This window comes from Malus sylvestris, chromosome 5 (assembly GCF_916048215.2).
Source record: "Malus sylvestris chromosome 5, drMalSylv7.2, whole genome shotgun sequence".
Taxonomy (NCBI): Eukaryota; Viridiplantae; Streptophyta; class Magnoliopsida; order Rosales; family Rosaceae; genus Malus; species Malus sylvestris.
This window is the reverse complement of record NC_062264.1, coordinates 41447933-41469850: the sequence shown is the minus strand read 5'-3', so window position 1 is coordinate 41469850 and position 21918 is coordinate 41447933. Positions and strand designations below refer to the sequence as shown.

The 21918-nt window shown below is 35.6% G+C and overlaps 1 protein-coding gene and 1 long non-coding RNA gene across 2 annotated transcripts; both read left to right on the top strand.

The window, feature by feature from the left end:
* Positions 1-12593: 12593 nt before the first annotated feature.
* On the top strand, positions 12594-15121 carry LOC126622128 (bidirectional sugar transporter SWEET2a-like). The gene is made up of 6 exons (XM_050290784.1): positions 12594-12752; positions 13750-13786; positions 13874-14090; positions 14193-14348; positions 14440-14559; positions 14671-15121. Exons 1-6 carry the CDS (start codon positions 12692-12694, stop codon positions 14776-14778), a joined length of 699 nt encoding a protein of 232 aa, XP_050146741.1. The 5' UTR covers positions 12594-12691; the 3' UTR covers positions 14779-15121.
* A 3041-nt stretch (positions 15122-18162) lies between these two features.
* Positions 18163-21652, top strand: LOC126622132 (uncharacterized). The gene is made up of 2 exons (XR_007623344.1): positions 18163-18454; positions 19433-21652. It is a non-coding gene; the product is annotated as an uncharacterized LOC126622132 (long non-coding RNA).
* Positions 21653-21918: the final 266 nt, after the last annotated feature.

Below are 21918 nucleotides of genomic sequence, written 5' to 3'. Positions count from 1 at the left end.
TAGGGTTATTGTTAAGACCATTAAATTTAAGTTATTACTTATTGTTGGGCCTTATTCTTTAAAAAAGATGTTGGGCTTGATATAATTGTCAAAAACTTTTATAATAAAAAACCCTACTAACCCTAACAAAACATTAGCCGCACCCTCATTTTTCTCTCAAATCTCATCTGCACTCTCTCTTCTATCCCATTCTCTTCAACAGATAATCCATTTCAACCTCCATCCCTCTTTGCACGATCTCTCTCCCTGTCTGCACAATCTTTCTCCCTTTCTCATTCTCCCTTTCTCACTTTCTCTCTCGCTCTCTCTCTCCCTCCCTCGTCAGATTTCTCGACGAATCTGCGATTACTCGGTGCGACCGGATGTGGAAGGCAACGGGGATAACCGCCTAGACACCGCCTAGGCCGTCTAGGAGCACCCAGGCAAGTGCCTAACAACTCTCCAATTTTGTCAACCGTTTGGCACCCAATTAGGTCGACACCTCACCGTCCAACCCCTAGGCCGATTTTTAGAACATGGCTTAAAAATAAAACTCCTCATGCTTGTATAATGATATAGAGTATACCACTCATGTTCAGACAGAATAAAAAAGAGTAAATTGTAGCTATAGTCCCTTAACTTTAACTCAATTGGAGCAATGGTCCCTCAACTAAAAATCCCTATTGGTTCCTCAACTTTAATTCAACTAGAGAAATGGTCCCTTAACTTTAGTCCAATTGTAGCAATGGTCCTTCCAACATAACTCGTTTGACAAAATATTTGATGTAGTTGAGAAAAAGGACCATAATTACACACTTTGATGAGTTTAGGGGTCCTAATTATATCAATGGTTATTCCAACATAACTTATTTTGACAAAATTTTGACGAAATTGATGAAAATGACTATAGCTACACATTTTGATAAGTTGAGGGACCAATAATAATGAATTTTTAGTTGAGAGACCATTGCTCCAATTTGATTAAAATTGAGGGACCATTACTACAATTTATTCGAATAAAAAATTGGGTTGTTTAGATATAGGCACTTGTAACTAATATTGTCTAGACAAAAACCCACCTCATATTAAACATCCAAATAAAATCCAAAATTCAAATAGTCTACCATGTTGGCAAATAAATGACATATCCTTATAAAATATTTACAACATATGCCACAATGACCTACATATGTCAATAAATATTATTATTACTCACCTTCAATTATACTAGCAATGAGCAATTGAGCTCCTGTTTTAAAACCACGTATTACAAACTATTTACCTATATTTAAAAAATCACTAATTGACCTACATTCTTTTGATACAAACTAATTGACCTACATTCTTTTGATACAAACTATTTACCTATATTTAAAAAAAATCACTAATTTACATACATTCTTTTGTTACAAGCTAATTTATCTGCATTTTTTTAGTACATACTAATTTACCAATCTACTTATTAATTTACCTATACAAATAATACTGTCATATTATTACTTATAATATCCAAAGTAATCATATACATTTTTTCTTTACAATATCACACCTATGGGGTAGGTAAATTATTTTTACAGAATTTCTATTCTAAGTGGGTACTAACATATAGATAGGTAAATTAGTTTATATGGAAAGAAAAAAATACAACCATTATTTTGTATAATTTTTTTGACAGAAATTATTTTTGTCCATGTCTCAACGTAAAACACCATAATATTTTTTATATATTATATATTGCATGCTAATAAGGTAAGCTAGTTTCATGATAAAACAATTTTTGGTAAAACAATTTGAGAAAAAAAAGCCTAAACAAATAATAGGTTAATTGACATTTAATTGCATTGAAAATAATAAAATGAAAAATTTATTATTAATTATAAGTCAAACCTAACCCATGTTACACTCTATGAGGGTATTTTAGGAACACGAGAATTATAAAAACTGACATACCAAGCTTGTTAAGGAAATTTGCTTAGTTGGACTCTAGTAAATGGGGTTTATGTCTGAAAAAATAAAAAAAATGTGTTTTAAGTGAGAGAAAATAAGTTTTAAAGAGGAAACTCTCATTTTCAGTAAAAAATTTCTCGTTTGGTACAAGTAAACTGTGGTTTGTTTGGCGGGCAGGAGTTTTGTGTTGGGACATGGGAGGTTTCATTAATTAAAAAAAAAATGGTTTGAAAAAAAAAAAAATTAGTATTCAGTGGTAAGGGTCAGCGTGGTTGACCAAAACAAAAAGGTATGGTCAATCTCTCAGATTTTTGAAAAATTGAATAGCAGCCCAATATTGTAGTCCAGGAAATTAGCCCAATAGTAGCTCAAATCGATACCAGCAGCCAGCTTAGTGCATTATTGAATAAAAAAAATCATTACACTAGTACATAGTGTATCCAACATTTGTACCACTTCTCTAACTTAGGTTCTCATTCTTTTTTTTTTCCTATTAATTGAGAACTTATTTCTTTTCATTTTTTTATCAAGGTCCCTTCACTTTTCTCCATACCATTATTTAAATATTAAATTATTTACAAATCATCATATGTCGATTTATAATTTTAAAAATGAAAATTTTATTAATCATTTCCAAATATATTTTTAGTATTTTTTTCATATATTTCAATTTATAATTTGTACCCCATTTTTTTATTTGTATTAATATTCTTTTAAGTTTTAATTTGTACCCATAATTTTTGAATTTAATATGTACTAATTTGTACCCTTTTTTTTGTGAATGTACCCATGCTAATTATATGTATTTATTTTATTGTTTTAAATATATCAATAGTTATTTTTTTAATATATTAATAATTATGTGGGTTACACTATTTTTTTTATTAAAACTATGTGAAGAATCATATTACTCCAGTATTAATTTTTACGTAATTGTTATATTGTAAAATATTATTTGAATTAGTTTAAATTTCATAATTTGTGGGACATTGAATGCATAAATGCAGGAGTTAAATTTCTTACATAATGCTAGAGACCTTGATCAAATTATTTAAACAAATAAGGTTTCATTCTAATAATTTAGTTAACTAGGGACTAGAACCAAAATGACCTTATAAAATATGATAGAGTTTTTTTGTTCACGCGCTCATTTTCTCATCTGCATGTTCTGTTTATTTATACTAGCATATGGGCACACACAAAGTGTGTGAGAAATTTTTTTATTTTTGTTTTTGAAATAGAAGGAGAGAGGAAGAGAGTGATAGAGAATGTGGGAGTGGGATTTTTTTTTAATTAGAGATATGTTAGGATTACATGTAGGTGAGGCTTTGAAAAAAAAAACAAAATTTGGTTGTGTGAAATTACATTTTTGCCCCATTTTTCTTATTCATGTTATGTTTTAATTAGAGGGTTAAACTGGTAATTTTATAGGATTTTGGTTGACAATGAGTGTTTTATTAATTAGTAGAGATATCCCGTGACTTTCATTTGTTTATCCAATTTACTGACTAATAATAAATAATAATGTGTTGTGTGAGAAAATGTGTTTGTAAAAATTCACTTTTGTGTTTGTTCAAAAAAAAAATAATTTGTGGGATTCATTAATATTTAATAGCACTGAAAAACATTCATCATGCACACATCTCTTTTCTTTCATCCTTTTTGGTTTGTGTAATTATCCCCTTAATTATCAATTCTGTCGTTATTTTTCTGTTAATTTCTCACGTGTAATGCACTTGACCAACTTTTAAGAGCATATGCATCAATAAAACGCTAACTTCAGAAGAAGAATTAGTAAATACTTGAAACTCGGATAATTGACTTATGAGAAATACGTAAAAGCAGTAGTACAAACTTAACATGCAATAAGTTCACAACTCACAAGCATTGCTAAATTTTTGCTTTTATTTTTTATGGAATAAAGTACATACGACAATTGGAATGGAAATTTTTTGAAATGTTATACGAATTTATAAACTTTTATTAATTTGTCATATGAATTAAAATTTTAAGCGATTATCATACTAACTTTTTGAAATCGTTACTTTGTCATCTCACCATAACTCTGTTACGTTTTCCATCCAAGATAAGTCATGTGCCTTGCACATAACTTGTGTTCAAGGTTATTTCAACATAATGAATACCATCCAACTTTACCATAGATTGGAGGGCCAATGACTCTATATTTTGGGTCATCTTCAGTCCGAAACACATTGAAGTGATAGGTCGTTCTCCTTTTTCGAACGACAAACCCTCATATCATCGTATACCAGATTAACTCCTTTTTGTATTTTGTTATAGAAATCCTAGATTAATTTTTATCGAAGGGAGAGTGAGGTGTTGAAATGACCGAAATAACCTTGGATATGTAAGAGTATAAGTAAGGACAACAAGCATCAAGAGCAGAATTCAAGTGAAAGCAATTCAAGGGTCTAGATGAGGACAAGTGTCACAAGATCCAAAGGAAGTTACAAGGCTGTTAGGATATGGTGCTAAGGTTGTTAAGGTTGTTAAAACTGATATACTTCATATCTTGGCTTACAGAGTAAGGAATGTAATAATATAAATACAGATAGCTAAAGGTGTAATTGATGATGAAAAACATACAAGAAATACAAAAGAAATCTTCTCTGAAATCTCTCTGTCTCTGTCTCTCTCTAAATCTCAGTTTCTTCGACTATCTTCATTGGAGCTACTGCTTCAATCTTCACATGGTATCATCGCCGATCCGACTGGCGCTTCCGCATCTCAATCAAAGCTTTCATTTCTTCTCTCTACCCTCTAGTTTGCAAACTGTTCTGTGATAAAACAAAAAATTGGCGTCGTCAGAGTATTACAGAGCTTAAACAACTTAGTCTTCTTCTTTTGCATATCAACTGTTTGTTAAAAGGTCTCAGTGAATTTCTTGTCTCACAACTCAACAATGGTTACTGCTGATCAGCTACGGATTGTTCAGTCTCCAATCACCGGTATTATCTCTACCATTTCTACGTCCGTTACAGTCAAGCTTGATGATTCTAACTACTTAACCTGGAGTTTTCAGATTAAACTTCTCTTTGAAAGTCATGGTATTCTGGGGTTTGTTGATGGATCACGAAAATGTCCTCTAAGATTTGATAAGGATGCTACAACTGAAGGGATTGAAACAGATGATTATCTTGTATGGAAGATGCATGATCATGCTCTTATGCAATTAATCATTGCCACTTTGTCTACAACTGCAATGCCCTGTATAATTGGGAGTAATAGTTCTCATGAAATGTGGGTTAATCTTGCTGAGCGATTCTCGACAGTCACGAAAGCTACAATCTTTCAGATGAAAACTGAGCTCCAAAACATTCAAAAAGGGTCTGAATCTGTCTCTGTGTATTTGCAAAAGATCAAAGATGCGAGAGATCATCTTGCTGCTGCAGGAGTCATTTTTTATGATGATGATATCATCATTCTTGCCCTGAAAGGTCTTCCTGCAGAATTTAACACCTTCAGGTGTGTTATAAGAGGCAGAGAAACTGGCATTTCCCTAAAAGACTTCAGGTCTCAATTGTTAGCTGAAGAAACTACAATTGGTCAATATTTTGAGTCTTCCCCATCCTTTAGTGCTGCAATGGTTGCTGGTACCAACACTGACAAAGGGAAAGCTCTAGTTCTTGATCAAGATTCTTCTCATTTTGTTGAGTTTGGTTCTAGCTCTGGCATCAATGATCAACCATACAAGAACAATGGTGGTGGTTCCCGTTCCCCTGGTTATAATTCTGGTGGGCAGTATTATACCAATGGGAGTCCATCCAGCAATTTTGGAAGTAATCCCCAGAGTTCTTACCACTATGGTGGTTACAAGGGTAACAACTTCAGAGGCAAAGGAAGAGGAAGGTCATATCAGTCTGGTTCCCGATCTTATAATCATTCACCAAATCCAAGTCCTGGAATTCTTTGTGCTCCAAGACCATTTCAGTCTCATTGTCCAGATCATCCATCTGAAATACCAACTTGTCAAATATGCAACAAAAAAGGGCATGTTGCAGCTGACTGCTTTCAGCGACATAGTACACCGGTCTCCGCTTCTCATTCTCCGATTCAATGCCAAATTTGCTGGAAGTTTGGTCATTCCGCTATTCAGTGCTATCATCGAGGAAATTTTGCTTATCAAGGACGGCCACTAACCCCAAATCTCTCTGCAATGCATGTTCAGCATCAACCATCTGCCCCTAAAGAACAATTCTGGGTTGCAGACACGGGTGCAATATCTCACATGACCTCTGACCTAGCTAACTTGGAGTTGGCACGACCATATCACGGCAATGACACGATTACCACTGCAAGTGGTGCAGGTTTACCCATTTCTCATATAGGCTCTTCCAAATTGCATACTTCCTCTCATACTCTTGTGTTGCAGAATGTTTTACATGTTCCAAAGCTATCTCAGCCTTTACTATCAATTTACCAACTCTGTAAGGATAATAGATGCCGATTCATATGTGATGATGTTTCTTTTTGGGTTCAGGACAAATTCACAGGGAAAATCCTTCTCAAAAGGCTGTGTAGGGCTGGTTATTATCCTATACCTTTCCACATTACTCCGAAGCTGCCATCTGCATCATCTCAATTTCACAAATGCTTTCTTGCACAACCTGTTAGTACAAGTCTATGGCATCAAAGGCTAGGACACCCATCTAATGCAATCACTTCTGCCATACTACATCAGCATCAAGTTTCTGCATCTTTAGACACTTGTAAAACAGTTTGTACACCATGTCTAGAAGGGAAATTTACCAAGTTGCCTTTTTCTTTTCCCACAAATAAATCTGTACATCCCCTAGAAATCATCCATAGTGATGTATGGGGCCCTGCTCCTCTCTTATCATATGAAAGGTTTAGATACTATGTAACCTTCATAGACGAATGTACACGATTTAAATGGATTTTTCCTTTGAAATATAAATCAGAAGTGTTTGCTATATTTGTCAAGTTTCATGCGTTTGTGTGTACCCAATTTTCTGCTAAAGTTAAAATTTTACAAAGTGATGGTGGAGGAGAGTATATTAGCTCTCAATTTCAACATTTTCTCACCACCAATGGTATCATTCATCACAAATCCTGCCCACACACTCCTGAACAGAATGGATTAGCTGAATGAAAACATAGGCACATTGTAGAAACTGCCATTACTCTACTTCAAACTGCTAAGTTACCTAATCTCTTCTGGTTTCATGCTTGTGCCACTGCAGTATATCTAATCAATCGCTTGCCCTGTGTCATTCTTAAAATGAAGTCTCCTTATCAACTGTTATATGGTCATCTTCCACACATTAGTCATTTAAAATTTTTTGGATGTGCATGTTTTCCTCTATTGAAACCATATAACACTTCCAAATTACAACAAAAAACAGCTACTTGTGTGTTTCTGGGCTATGCAAGCGATTATAAAGGTTTCCTATGTTTAAATCTTGCTCAAAACAAAATGTACATATCAAGACATGTGTTTTTTGATGAATCCAACTTTCCCTATGAAAAGTTTTCTGTTTTTGTCAAAACCTCACCTTTGGTAGTATCATCTCCATCATTGCATCATTCTCCGTCATTACCATGCATTACATTGACTAATCAAGTCACAACATCACTTCATACTCATGCATCCTCATCTCATAATACAGATTCAATACGTTCTGCATCTAGTACTCCAGATTCCTTGGCTGCATCTAGTGCCTCAGATTCCTTGGCTGCATCTAGTGCCTCAGATTTCTTGGCTGCATCTAGTGCTTCTGATTCCTTGGAAACACATACATCTGTCCCACATTTGAATTCATCTCCCTCTCCAAGTGTTGACATACCAGGTACCATGCCTACACAGTATCACATCCCTGTGGATCCTGATTTCCAACCCGATCATCTTGTTGTTGTTCTCTCATTACCAATGAATGTGCATCCTATGGTAACACGTTCCAAGAATGGTATTGTCAAACCGAAGGCTTTCTCAGCTAGCATTGGCTCTTAGTCATCTGTCTCCGAGCCAAAGACATTCAAGGCCGCTTCTAAAGTTGTAGAATGGCAAAGTGCAATGCAGGAAGAGATCGATGCCCTTCATTCTCAACAAACATGGTCCCTAGTTCCTCTTCCACATGACAAGAACTTGGTTGGATGTAAATGGGTATATAGAATCAAGAAGAATGCCAATGGCACTGTGGCACGATATAAAGCCCGGCTTGTAGCCAAAGGGTACAATCAAGAAGAGGGTGTCGACTACGGTGAAACATTCAGTCCGGTGGTTAAACCTACAACCATTCGTCTTATTCTTGCCTTGGCATCACAGTTCCACTGGCAACTCCGGCAACTTGATGTCAAAAATGCCTTCTTACATGGCGTTTTACAAGAAGACGTGTACATGGAACAACCTCCCGGATTTCTCAGCACCCATTATCCATCTAATTATGTCTGTAAGCTTCACAAGTCACTCTACGGGTTAAAACAGGCTCCAAGAGCGTGGAATGACAGATTTACAAGTTTTCTACCAGCCTTGGGATTTCAGTCTTCACATGCCGATCCATCGCTTTTTGTTCAATCCTCTCAACAAGGCATTGTTGTCTTACTGCTTTATGTTGATGATGTTATTTTAACTGGAAGTTCTTCTCAGTTAATAGCTCAGGTCATCAAAGCTCTTACTACCGAATTTGAAATGAAGGATGTAGGTGTTCTACATTATTTCTTGGGGCTGCAAATTAGTCACACTGCAGAGGGTTTATTTGTTTCCCAATCCAAATACATCAGTGAGTTAGTTGCCAAGGTGGATTTACAGGCGTGTAAACCTTGTGCTACTCCCTGTTTACCATATCATCGACTCTTAAAAGATGATGGCAAGCCGTATCACAGTCCCGATCAATACAGAAGTATCGTGGGAGCTCTTCAATATCTCACATTTACAAGGCATGACATAGCCTTCTCCGTGAATCAAGCCTGCCAGTTCATGCATACTCCTATGGAGTCCCATGTCATTGCAGTCAAACGGATCATCCGCTATCTCAAGGGCACACCAGATTATGGGTTACATTTTAAACCTGGACCCCTATCTCTTCTATCCTATAGTGATGCCGACTGGGCTGGGGATCCAAATGACCGACGTTCCACCTCTGGATTTATCGTTTTTCTTGGATCCAATCCTATTTCCTGGTCCTCAAAGAAGCATCATACAGTCTCTCGGTCATCCACAGAAGCTGAGTATCGAGCTCTTGCTATCACAGCTGCTGAACTATCCTGGATTCGACAGTTGCTTTGTGATTTACATATTCCTCTCTCTCACGCCCCCATGATTCACTGCGATAACATTTCCGCCATTGCTCTTTCCACAAATCCTGTGTTTCATGCGAAGTCTAAACACATTGAGATTGACTATCATTTTGTTCGTGAAAGGGTGACAAGAGGAGATCTTCACGTTCAACATGTTTCTTCTGCTGATCAGTTTGCTGATATTTTCACAAAGGGTTTATCTGCACCCTTGTTTCACCTTCACTGTGGCAATCTCATGCTCAGTTCCCTCACGCATGAGATTGAGGGGGGATGTAAGAGTATAAGTAAGGACAACAAGCATCAAGAGCAGAATTCAAGTGAAAGCAATTCAAGGGTCTAGATGAGGACAAGTGTCACAAGATCCAAAGGAAGTTACAAGGCTGTTAGGATATGGTGCTAAGGTTGTTAAGGTTGTTAAAACTGATATACTTCATATCTTGGCTTACAGAGCAAGGAATGTAATAATATAAATACAGATAGCTAAAGGTGTAATTGATGATGAAAAACATACAAGAAATACAAAAGAAATCTTCTCTGAAATCTCTCTGTCTCTCTCTCTCTCTAAATCTCAGTTTCTTCGACTATCTTCATTGGAGCTACTGCTTCAATCTTCACAGGATACAAGTCATGTGCAAGACACATGAATTTTTTGGATGTAAAACTTAACGTAGTTAGGGTGAGATGACAGATTAATGTTTAGAAAGTTGATATGACAAATTGCTTAAAATTTTAGTTCATATGACAAATTGAAAAATGTGTATAAACTTTATATGACATTTCAAAAAAATTTCTAATTTAAAAAGCTTTTGTATTTTAATGGTTTGAAACATGCACATGACCGACAACATTTACACCTTTAATTGTTATTTTATTTAGCAAATCATTAATGAAAATCATATCTCTTGGCTTAAACAAAGAGTGAAATAAGAACATAGGATCGATGCCAACAAGTAAAACATGCCGAGCCTGGCCAAATGAAACCTGCATCATTGCTTTGTTGTGTCCATCTGTAAGTTCATGTCCTATGTAATGATTCACCTCGTATGCAAGATTCGTTTAATATAATGTGAAATGATAGGTTTTTACAAAAACAAGAAGACTAGCTACTGTTCAAACATTTGCCAGTTGCAAATAATGGGAAGCAATAATTGAAATTATATACATGAAATAATAGATCCTTCTAGTGTATAAAAAATAAGAAAAAAAATCTGGAGATAGTGGATCCTATGAAATGATTTCGAATCAAGACATGGAGAGATTTTTCAGTGTACAAGAAACATGGCTCGGTACACCAAATGTAATAATACAAGTAGTTGAATACTTAAAAAAAATCAACTATATTTGTACTGTGACACTTGATGTACAAGACTGTACTCCTAACACACTAAAAAATTTCTCCAAGACATGATCAAGAACCTGCCCTCCTTTGGACCCTTCATTGAGCTTTAGATTTAAGTGAGAAAGTTTTATGAACATTTTAAGTTCACATGAGAAATTATATGAAATAATAGATGATTTTATGTACGTCATCGGAAAAATTAAAAAAATTAAAAAAAATCCTGAATTGATGGGTACTATAACGATTTCAAATCAAGCCATGATCAATAACGAGCACACTTGTACTCATTTGGATCCTTGATCTTATTATCTTTCACAAAGAATATTTTATGAATGAGAAATGATTTTCACTCTTATCTTTTACATCACTTATTTATATTTTATGATTCTCTTTTGATTTATTCAATTTTACAATTATAGGAAATGAACGAACAAATGTCATTTTCCAATCTATTTTGATGTATTTTTGTTATAGAAATATGGCTTATTTGTTGAAGATGAAAATGGGTATTACTGGTGAAGTGCCGCTCTTATAGGAAATGGCGACCGTTGCATCAGAGCGGAACCATTGTAGTTCTTTATGAGAGGGGTTGCACAGAAAACTTGGTCGACCGCCTCTTCCAGCTTTTTCTTTCACTAGCTGGCAACTTTTTCTCTCATATAAAGTATATATGTTTAGGGACCAACTTCAGGAGGAATGAGGTATGAAATATCCATTTTAAGGACTTGATGAAGTGTACATTTGAGAAGAAAATTTGAGAGCGATCACATGTAGTAGTTTGTTGTCCCACTCTATAAAGCCGACCACAAAAGAACATTTCTGCATATTCCAATATTCTTTCGGATGTTTAATTTAATATGTCAAAGATTCAGAATTAAAATATATAGAATGCATGAGGGCACGGTCACTGCGACGCATACATGTACGTGTACGCAAGTGACAAGCAGCCAACAGGCAACAGTACTGGAAGTTTCCATTGGCTATGAAAATCTATAAAAATCTCGACCAACGATGATTTTGACCTTTCCTAGTTGTATCACTCCCATCTCAATATTATATGTCAAGATATCACTCCCATCTTAATATTATATGTCGAGAGAATCTTGAGTGAGGTGCTACGTATGTGGTCAGGCTTGTGCTACCACTCAATACTAAGCTGTAAGGCTGCCAGTGCCAGAGGTGGAACAGATGAGTTCTGATGAACCAAAACACAGGTGTTGTGTTTGTGTGTGGCTACAAGGTGCAAGGAACCAATCATTTTAAGTGACGAAAGTTCTACCAATAGGTGGTGAAAGAACTAATAATTAATTGCAAAGTTAGTTATAATTTGCATTATACTTGGAGAACTATTGGTTTCCAATTTTTATAGGTTCCATTTTATTTTTAGTTTTTATTATTTGATTTAGAGACATAGGAAAAATATAAAGGCGAAAATATGAAAGAATAATGATTACTGATTGAGGGAGGAGGAAGAAATGAAGGAAATTTTTAGGAAAAAAGATTTTAAATTATTTTTAGTTTTTATTTTGTGTATCCTTTCACATAAATCTTTATGACTCTCCTTCCACCATCACTTCTCCACCATTATTTATCCATTCAATCTCTCACACACTTCAATCTCTATCTCTATCTCTATCTGTATTTGTATCACAAATAATAAAACTCAAAACCTAAAAATGGAATTGAAACCAAACACATGCCCTAATTATATTTTCCATAAATTTTCAAGTTTAGCATGCATATAGTTCGATATCGTTTGCTTCACAAAAGATTTATATGGAAACATATAGGAATGCAAGACAAATAGATATTTGTTATGAGTTTGATTCACAGCTGTGTTTCCAGTGTTTAGTGTGCCGTTGCTTTTTTTTGGGTGTGCGGTTGCAAAATAGCATATTTATAAACATTTTCTCATTTGTGAAACCACAAACCATATATGACATCACATAAAAATATAAAAAAAGATGGTGGTAAGTTAGACATGCTCGCGGTTCTATATGTAACAACTAACAAGTATATCTATAAATAGCTTCCCCCTTTGGACCATTAATGTACGCAGCCACAATAGAAGAGAGAGACAGAGAGAGCTTCTGCTTGGTGAATACAAGCATTTTCCTGAGCAGTTGTTTTGATAATCGATAGGTCGATATGTTGCCAATTGGATTGTCTTCTGTTTATCTATGGTGCAGTACTGCAGCCGGCATTGCTGGTATACCTTCTTCGTTTTTACACAATATATATTTCTGTGTGCGCGCGTGTGTGTATGTATTGTGTGCATATATATATGTATATATTACTTATAGCTTCTTCCATGCATTCATAAGCTTTAGATACTTGTTTCTGCTTCATGAAGCACAACCATGCATGAAATTTTTTGAATGACTTCATATCATCCTGTTGCGGATCAAGAACTTCACCTTGATTTAATTGTTAGTTTAAGGTGAAAATTCACAAGTAGTAAAGCCTTGCTTAATATTCTTGGAATCTATAAAAAAATATTCAAGTTGTCATAATCACATATATCTTGCACAAAAGAAACGTCTAAGATTTGACATACGTATATTATATGGTTTTTATGACGCCTACTTCATCAGACGTGGGGATCAAAATTGAGAAAACCTGGTTATGATAACGTACGTAAGAAACAACGTAAAAACTCATCAAAACAATCTGAGACATTTATTTATTAATTGTGCATGTATGTATAATAAATATGATTCAAGGCCCCATGCCTTGATACAATCATATGCCCTCAATTTTACTGTGCTGGACAAGCTTTCTATGATCGATTAATCTTCAGTTGTACATAGACTTGTCAATGCATTTTATTTTTATTCAAACCTGATCCCGATTTGATGATAATCCATTATGATCCGAAGTCAATAACCCATTACCTTAACAAATCAAGTATGAATTAGAGCTAATAGTAATTTGATCCAAGTTAGTATGTATGTATAATTTGTCAATTATTTGTTTTATTACGTATATAAATGTCATTTGAAGGAGGTCTTTTTCTGGTAGAATATAATCATTTTTTCAACTTCTTGTATGAAAATTAAAGTATATTATTGTAAAAAAAACCTTTGCCGATCAAAGGAAATATGTATAAAAAGTGTGATCGATGGGGTAGATATGCAAATTTGACTAAAAGAAAAAACGATTAGACATGCAAGAAACATTCTAACACTCATCTCTGTCAACTGCAGGCAATATCTGTGCAATTTCGCTATATTTGTCCCCAACGTAAGTTGTTTATAGGGTTTAATTATGAGAAAAATAGGAATTCATAAAAAATTTCGCTTCCCACTGACTTTTGAATCCTTCTTTCAGGCCAACATTTAAGAGAATTATCACAAACAGGTCAACAGAACAATTCTCAGGATTGCCTTACATATACGGCCTTTTGAATTGCTTGATATGCACATGGTATGGCCTGCCTATAGTGAAGAGTGGTATTATAATGGTGGCTACAGTTAATTCAATCGGAGCTGTTTTCCAGTTAGTCTACTTGATCATTTTCATTATGTACGCCGAAAAATCAATTAAGGTAGTCATCTCTTCCAAATTCTACCTGCTCTTCTTAAGATCAAGTCCCCTTTTCAACTCTGCATGATTGACCAATTGTTGTTCTTTAAAATGCTTATTGTAGTTGAGGATATCAGGATTGCTCGGAACAGTTTCTGTTCTTTTTGCAGCCGTCGTCCTTGTGAGCTTAAGACTTTCGAGCCATGAGAGGGAACTGTTCGTAGGATATATATGTGCTTTTTCAGTAGTTTCAGTGTATGCTTCGCCATTGTTTATCATTGTAAGTTCGCATGGAATCATAATTATATTCTCCCTCAGGTTGCTGTGCAATTTATTCTCATTGATGTCGTTTCATATATACCTTTTTTCAGAATTTGGTGATCAAAACAAGGAGTGTTGAGTTCATGCCATTTAATCTTTCTCTTGCAACTTTTTTGGTGAGTTTCTCTTTCTGTGCATACGGAGCGTTGCAGGGCGCCCCTTTTGTCTATGTAAGTATTCTTTTTCCTTGAGCGAATTTCAGAAGTTCTATTATCACTCTAAGCAGTAACAACATCACACTTGTATAACTTATTAACTTGTGTTTATTATTTTTCATGCAGATCCCAAACGGTCTTGGAACAATTTTAGGGTTTGTCCAGTTGGTTCTGTACTCATACTACAGCAAAATATCTGGAGATGATGACTCAAGAGAACCATTGCTTGTTTAATTTCGGATGCGTCGTGAACGAACTTACTGGACCAGTTTAAACTCAATGCAGTAAAATCAAAGCCCAAGGTCATAAAATGCTGTAGTGAAGGGTATGGAGTTTCTACGTGATGCAGTATAGAATCTCACTCGTCTATCAACAAAAAAAATCTCAAGAGGGTAATATCAGCCCTAGGTCAACTGTTGAATTATTTCCACAATTAGCACTGTTTATCTTCGCATATCTTCTCTTAATTAGTTGTTGTTATTATTTACTTAATTAGGAAAAGATTGTAACAGTCTAGGGTTGTCACCATCCATAAGCATTAGCCTTGTAACTCATTAATCAGTTTTCTTTCTGTGCACCGTTCGATCTTGTCAACTTTGTTCATTCTTGCATAATTCACGCTCCCCTTGCATTGGTATAAACTACTAGTAAGTAGGAATTATTGATTAATTATTGAATAACAGTATCAAGTTTACATATGAATAAGCTCTTTCAACCTATTTTTTCATCTAATATTATAATACCATTAAATAAATTACAATACAAATTTTCAACAATCCTCCACCTGAATTCAAAATTAAGAATTTGAAATACATGTGCAGATCGATGTATATGAACCTATAAGAGTACTAGAAGAGACTTATCAGATTTATCTCAAGTAGTGTATAAAATGATGTTGAATTATTCCCCACTAGTATAAACTAACAAGACAATACGAATTTTACATCTCTCATCCTAATATATTATATATGCAGTTGTGTTCTCTCAACTAATCCAAAATTCAAGAAAGTTTTAAAAAACTACGAGCTCGTTTGGATATGCTTTTAAAATAATTAAAAGCGCTTTTAAAGAAAATGTTTTTGGGTTCCAAAAGCACTTAAAGTGCTTTCTGCAAGAAGCATCAGTTATGTGCTTTTTCTAGGAAGCACTTTAAGTGCTTTTCTAGGATTTACTTGTATTTTTACTAATGATTAGTTCTAAAAAAAAAGTTTCACCAAAAACACATTTGGTCATTTTAAAAACACATCCAAACTACTGTACGAGTACAAAGCACTTTTGCTATCCTAAAATGAGGCATGTAGTCTGTTAACTTATTGCAACTAGTTTGTCTGTTCAACCTAGAATCTCCAATCAACTTCAGTCATTGAGTTGACTTTTTCTCATTCCTTTCATATATCAACTTACGCTCTAGTTAAATATTTAATAAATAATTAGATCTACTAGTTTGACTAAGGGCAATGCCAATTTCTATTGTCACAACTCAAAGTCAATATGCTAATTAGTATTACGGTCTAGTGATATTCCTCTTCACTTGTAAGTGAGAGGTCGGTTCGATTTTCGCCAAAGGCGAATTTGAACCACATTATTGATGGCTCATTGAGGCTAAGCACACCTCTTTCTCTTTAATGTACATAATATCATATGTTCCCAAAAAAAAAAAAAAAAAAAAAAAAAAACCTCAAAGTCAATATCACTGTCACAACTAAAATGGTTTAGGGGAATAATTAGTCAATAAAATTTACCTTTACGTAAGTAGTTGTCATTTCTTTGACCAATCCATGCAAACACAAAATTTTTGCAAAACATAAAGATGGCTAAAAAAATGATGTGCTAGAAAGACTTCATGATGCACAAATTTTGGTCAACTATTCTAAGGTCAAAAACCCACTCGACTTTAAAGTGGAGAGATATTTTATGTGCTCAGAACACGGGACAGTACGTCATATATTTATTATACAAATGAAGAAATTTTTTTTTTTCAAGTGTTCCTCAGAGCACCAAGCACCAAGCACCAAGAATTCAAAGCTTTTCAGAGGATGTACATCGGGGATTTAGTTGCCTTTCTTATCCGATTAGAAGGAAAATAAAAAAAAGACTGAGACATTGAGAGATGCCAATAGTTTAAGGGGGAAAAAACAATCGTCATTAATCGATTTTTCCTTTTTTTGTGATATATCAAAACTGCCTTTGGACCTAATGAGTCCGGCCCATTAGGTTCCACCAGCTAATGCTCAATCACGAAAAATGACCCCAAAAAAATTGAAGGTTGATGATTCGATTTGATTTCGGCCTTGATGGGCAACCATTTTCCAAGATGCTTCTTATCTTGGGGGAGGTCATTTTCATATTTTCATGGGACATGTATATATTGGGTCAACAATTTAAAATAAATTGGCTTTCTCATCATGTGTCAGTATCATATTAACTAGTTATTACGCATAAAAAATAATCTCATCAACGATTTCTACACACTTGTTTTTTTTTTTTTTTTTTGTCCCCATCTCTTGTTATGTCACTTGATTGTCTATTGCATTATTAAATGCAAATGCTAAGGAGTGCAAAGGTAGAAGCTCACCCCTTATAATTATTTGACAGGTGTTTAACCAAACTTGAAAAGTAGTCGAATTTCACGGTAAGTCTAGAAAAACTTCTGTGACTTAAATAAGTTATTTTATTTCACATCGAGTGCGGAGTTATTTTTCCATCAGACCCAGGATCCGAAGGGTGATAGTTGAAGGAGAAGTTCTTCAGTGTGCTGGGAACAAGGTCCGATACACCTAGTGTCATAATACAATTAGTTAAAAAAAAAAGTTTTTTAAATTTTTAACCAATTCTATTATTACATTTGCTGTACTTGGACGTGTTTCGGCACATTAAAAAATCTCTTGGGTTGAAGGCTCAGAATTTAGAGAGGTTCATGAACCATGGTCCTTGCCCCATGTTCATATCAAGTACATTCAAATGTGTCTTTCACCGGCGGATCTAGGAAATTTTCATCGGGTGGGCTAGCTTAAAGATTTAATCTTTATAAACAAAGAAACTTGATACTGTATTTTTCAGAGTATGCTCTAGCTTAAGAAAATTTCACAAGGTGAGCCGAGAATTTTCGTTATTAAACAAATACGTGTTAAAATTCAAACAAATCTAAACTTGTACATGTACAATAAGCGATGAGAACAAGAATGTAACAAAAAGAGATGGTTTGTAAACTGTATTATATAATTTTATATGGTTAAACCAAGAGAATTAAGATTAGTGACTAAATATATAATGGGCTATAATCGAAAATCGATAAAAATTACACGTAAAATTTTAATTTTTTACTGAAAGCTACATGGGCTATAGCCCAGAATAGCCCTTAACATGGCTATGCCATTGTCTTTCGCAAGAAAGAGGGGTAGATTCAACGTCAAATATTGATGAGTGAAGACACATGGCAATATCTTAATGGTTGATGACATGTCAATCTATACGTTTGGGAGTGGATGTAATTGGTTGAGGTTAGTTAGAATCTGGAGGTAGTTGATAAATAGATAAGGAATGGTAGTTTAGTCATTAAGAAGTTGTTGTCATATAAAAAGCCTTGTAAACACTTTATTTCTACTTCAATACAATCAGAGCTTTCTTTCTATATTTCTCAAACATCACTCTTCTTTACTTATATTTTTTGCTTCTTCGAATCATTCTTCATAGCCATGGATTGCTGGAAATACATATGTTAACATGGTATCAAGATTCGTCGGTCCACTGTGGGTCTGTGAATGTTCTTGGGCTCGGCAATTCTGGGTCTTTTAGGGAGTTTGTGTTGAAGGTTCATTTGGATTTTTTGGGGAGTTCGTGTTGAAGGTTCATCTATTGAAGATTTTTGTAACTGCAGATCTGAGTAATTATTCGTCTTTGTTGATCTCAGGTGATATGTTTCATTTTGAAGTCATGATTTTTACTTTTTTTTTATGGGTTTCTTGGGGCATGAAGCCGGTATCTTGTTAAATTGTGAAGTTTTTTGGGGGCACAAAGTCATTTTCTTGTTGAATTGTTAAGGCACAGAGCCATTTTCTTGAATTGTGAAGGAAGCTATTTCCTTGATTAGTTTGTTGCGGCACGAAACCATTATCTGCTATAATCTCAGTGGCATGAAGCCATTCTTGTATGTTTTCTGCAATTCTTGGGTGTTAGTTGTAGTTACCTCTGTGTAATACTTCAATTTGTGAAAAAAAAAATGACAGTTCCTAGTGTAAAGATTAAGGGAGTATTGGGGATGTTGACAATTAAACTGAATGATCGAAATTTTTCTAAATGGGCTTTTCAATTCAAGTCAATCCTGAAAGGGTATAAGTTGTTTGATCACTTTGATGGATCTGCTATGTGTCCTCCAAAATATGTCATTCATATAGAAAATAGGGTTACTACAGAAGTCACAACATCTTTCTTGGAATGGGAATCTTTTGATATGGCATTGTTAAGTTTACTTCTTGCTACATTATCTGATAAAGCAATTGAGCATGTTCTTGGATGCAGAACTGCACATGAAGCTTGGTTTAGCTTACAAGATAAGTATGCATCGTGTCCAAGGCTGAAGTTAATACAATAAAGACCGAGTTTCAAACTTTTATAGAAATAATGAGATTCAATGGATCAGTTCTTGTCAAAACTCAGGAATATTAAAGAACAATTACTTAATGATGGTGAAATTGTTTCAGATAATGACTTTATCTTGGATGTGTTATCTGGGTTACCTCGAGAATATTTTACCATTAGGACAATGATTCTTACTAGGGATACCCCTATCTCCTTGAGAGAATTTTGTGAGTAGTTGTTATGTGCAGAGAGAAAAGTGGAATCTATCTTGAATATTGTGTCTCATAATTTCTCAGGTCTATATATGCAGGGACTATTGCAAGGATTTACTAGTAACTCTGGAGGAGTTCTATTTACAACTGGTGGTGTCTTAACTCAGATACTAAGTGGATCTTCATCTTTTGGAATGCAATCTGCTAGTATGTCATAGGGCACTGGTTTAAGTAGTGGTTCCTTGCCATTTCCACTTCTTTCAATGCCAATCTCATCTAATATGCCACTGATGTATCCTCAATTTCCTGATACTCAATTTCTTGGTACTTAATTTTCTGGTAATCAATTTCATCCATCATCATCTTTGTTGGTACCATATTATATTGGGCCTCGTTACATGGGCTTCCAGACATTGAGCCCATGATTCATGTAAAATGGGAGGAACCCTTAGTCTATAAAAGGGCCTCCTCACCCTCACAATCCTCAGGTTTCATCCTCACATACAAAGCCACAAGGCTCACAAACAGAGAAACTCTCTCAAATTCTCTCTTTCTCTAGAGGACTCCCCCTCACACTTGTAATCCATACATACAGTTATAGAGAAATACAATCAACATCAGTGTGGACGTAGCCCAAACATTGGGGTGAACCACGATACATCTTGTGTTCTTTACTTTCTTGTAGATTCACGGTCGGATTTACGTTGTTCCAAGACCTCTCCGGTTTGGTGCATCAACATTTGGCACCGTCTGTGGGAATCGACACGAAAAGCTATGTCGGTTCTCTTTCATTTTTTTCATCTCATCCACCGTGAATCAGCAGAAACCGAAGAACCAAACATCTGCAAAGTCACTGCACAACCCATCTCTCAAAAATGCAAAAACAAAACTTCCCCAACGCAACCACCGTATCTGTCTCTTTCTCTATGCTCCGAGCACTGCCCAACACTTTTAACTGAGTGAAGCTGCAGAGATGTTGCAGTTGCAAGGCCTGCGGGCATTTTCAGTTGCCGAACCCACCCACGTGGCCCTCCCCTTCTACTCACGTGTCATCCGGTCGTTGCTCCGCCCCCGCCGTCAGTCAGCTTCATTCCCGACGACGCGGCCACGTCTCCGATCACTCCCCAACGTCAGGAGCTGCACCACTCTCACATTCGATTTCAAAGCCACCATAAAGCACACACACTCTCTCTGCGTATTTGCACTCATTTAATGAAAAATAAACCTTGAGAGATAACCATGGCATGCTCGAACAACCCTGGCATGCTCGAATCCAATCGAGCTATCATAATTTATGAATGGATCTGAGAGAATCCAACAGCAGGAGGCGAATTTCACCGTAATCGAACCCCGCAAGTCGTAACAAACTTGTCTCCGCCGCTCGAGTCGCCCCGTCGAAATCCAGGCTGATTAGTCCGATGAATTTGACCAAGATATTGGCTGCTCTTTTGGTATCTCTCCCAGTTCTCGTCACCCTCTCTCTCGTTCATCGAAACCCGTCTCTTGATCGCATCAAAGGCTTTGCTGACGCCAGAATTATCGAAAGACTCGTAACAAATGACACTCATCGTCGTCCAGCTCGGCAAGATCACCGAAGAAGAATTAAAGCAGTAAGAAGCCTCTGCTCAAGGCTATTAAGGGTGAGATCTATGACGTGTCCCAGACCAGTGGAGTTGGTATACCAACATACATAAGTGGCAAGCACAGAACAAGATAAGATTCCACTTCTAAAAAATGATGTTTGGAGATGAGAAAAGCCGAGGGGGAAGTGGATTTACAGTCACTGCTCACCCATGTTGTAAACCTGCAAAGCAGAAAGCAAAAGTAAAGAAGAGAATAAAATATGAGAGATTGGGATTTGACTTAGTAAGACCGCAAGTGGTAGGGGACAAACTGTAAAGAATAGATTAATGATTAATTGGGTGCACATGCATGACAGCAGTGCACAGACAGAGACGAAGAGAGAGGTGCGGTGGAAAGAGAAAAGGAAAAGTAGAAAAAACTCTCTAGTACGCAGTAGGCGCAGTACACACCAACAACATGCAATTGTCAACCACTTTTACAAAGGAAATCTCACTGTTGCCAAGTCCCATCACTTTTTTTTTTTTTTTGAATGATGTGATTTACTTTTCTTATCTTTTGGAGACATCTGTTTAACCCCACTAGAGGGTAATAAAACAATGTCAGCAAGCCTATAATAGTGGGCTGGAATGTTATGTGGAGAGCGAAGACCTATATGCCCAAAAGAGCCAGACCCTATGGCTTCAAACTCTAACTTTCATCCCTCCACTTAAGGTTCACCCTCTATTATCACCAACCAGGTGATCAAAAGTACGTCCAGTACTCCAAAATTATTCGACAGTCTGCCGCTATTATCACCAACCAGGTGATCAAAAGTACGTTCAGTACTCCAAAATTATTCGGCAGCCTACCGCTATTATCACCAAATAGGTGATCAAAAGTACGTCCAGTACTCCAAAATTATACATGAGCATCACTCATGTCAACATTCATGAGCATCACTCATGTCAATATCCACGAGCATCACTCATGTCAATCAACATAAACATTCATGAGCATCACT

Excerpts from the sequence above, each read along its gene's own strand:
- LOC126622128 (XM_050290784.1), top strand. The coding sequence starts at position 12,692 with ATGTTGCCAATTGGATTGTCTTCTGTTTATCTATGGTGCAGTACTGCA. Across the intron at positions 13,787-13,873 it reads TCGCTATATTTGTCCCCAAC|GCCAACATTTAAGAGAATTA; the intron begins GTAAGTTGTTTA and ends TCCTTCTTTCAG. Across the intron at positions 14,349-14,439 it reads CTTCGCCATTGTTTATCATT|AATTTGGTGATCAAAACAAG; the intron begins GTAAGTTCGCAT and ends ACCTTTTTTCAG.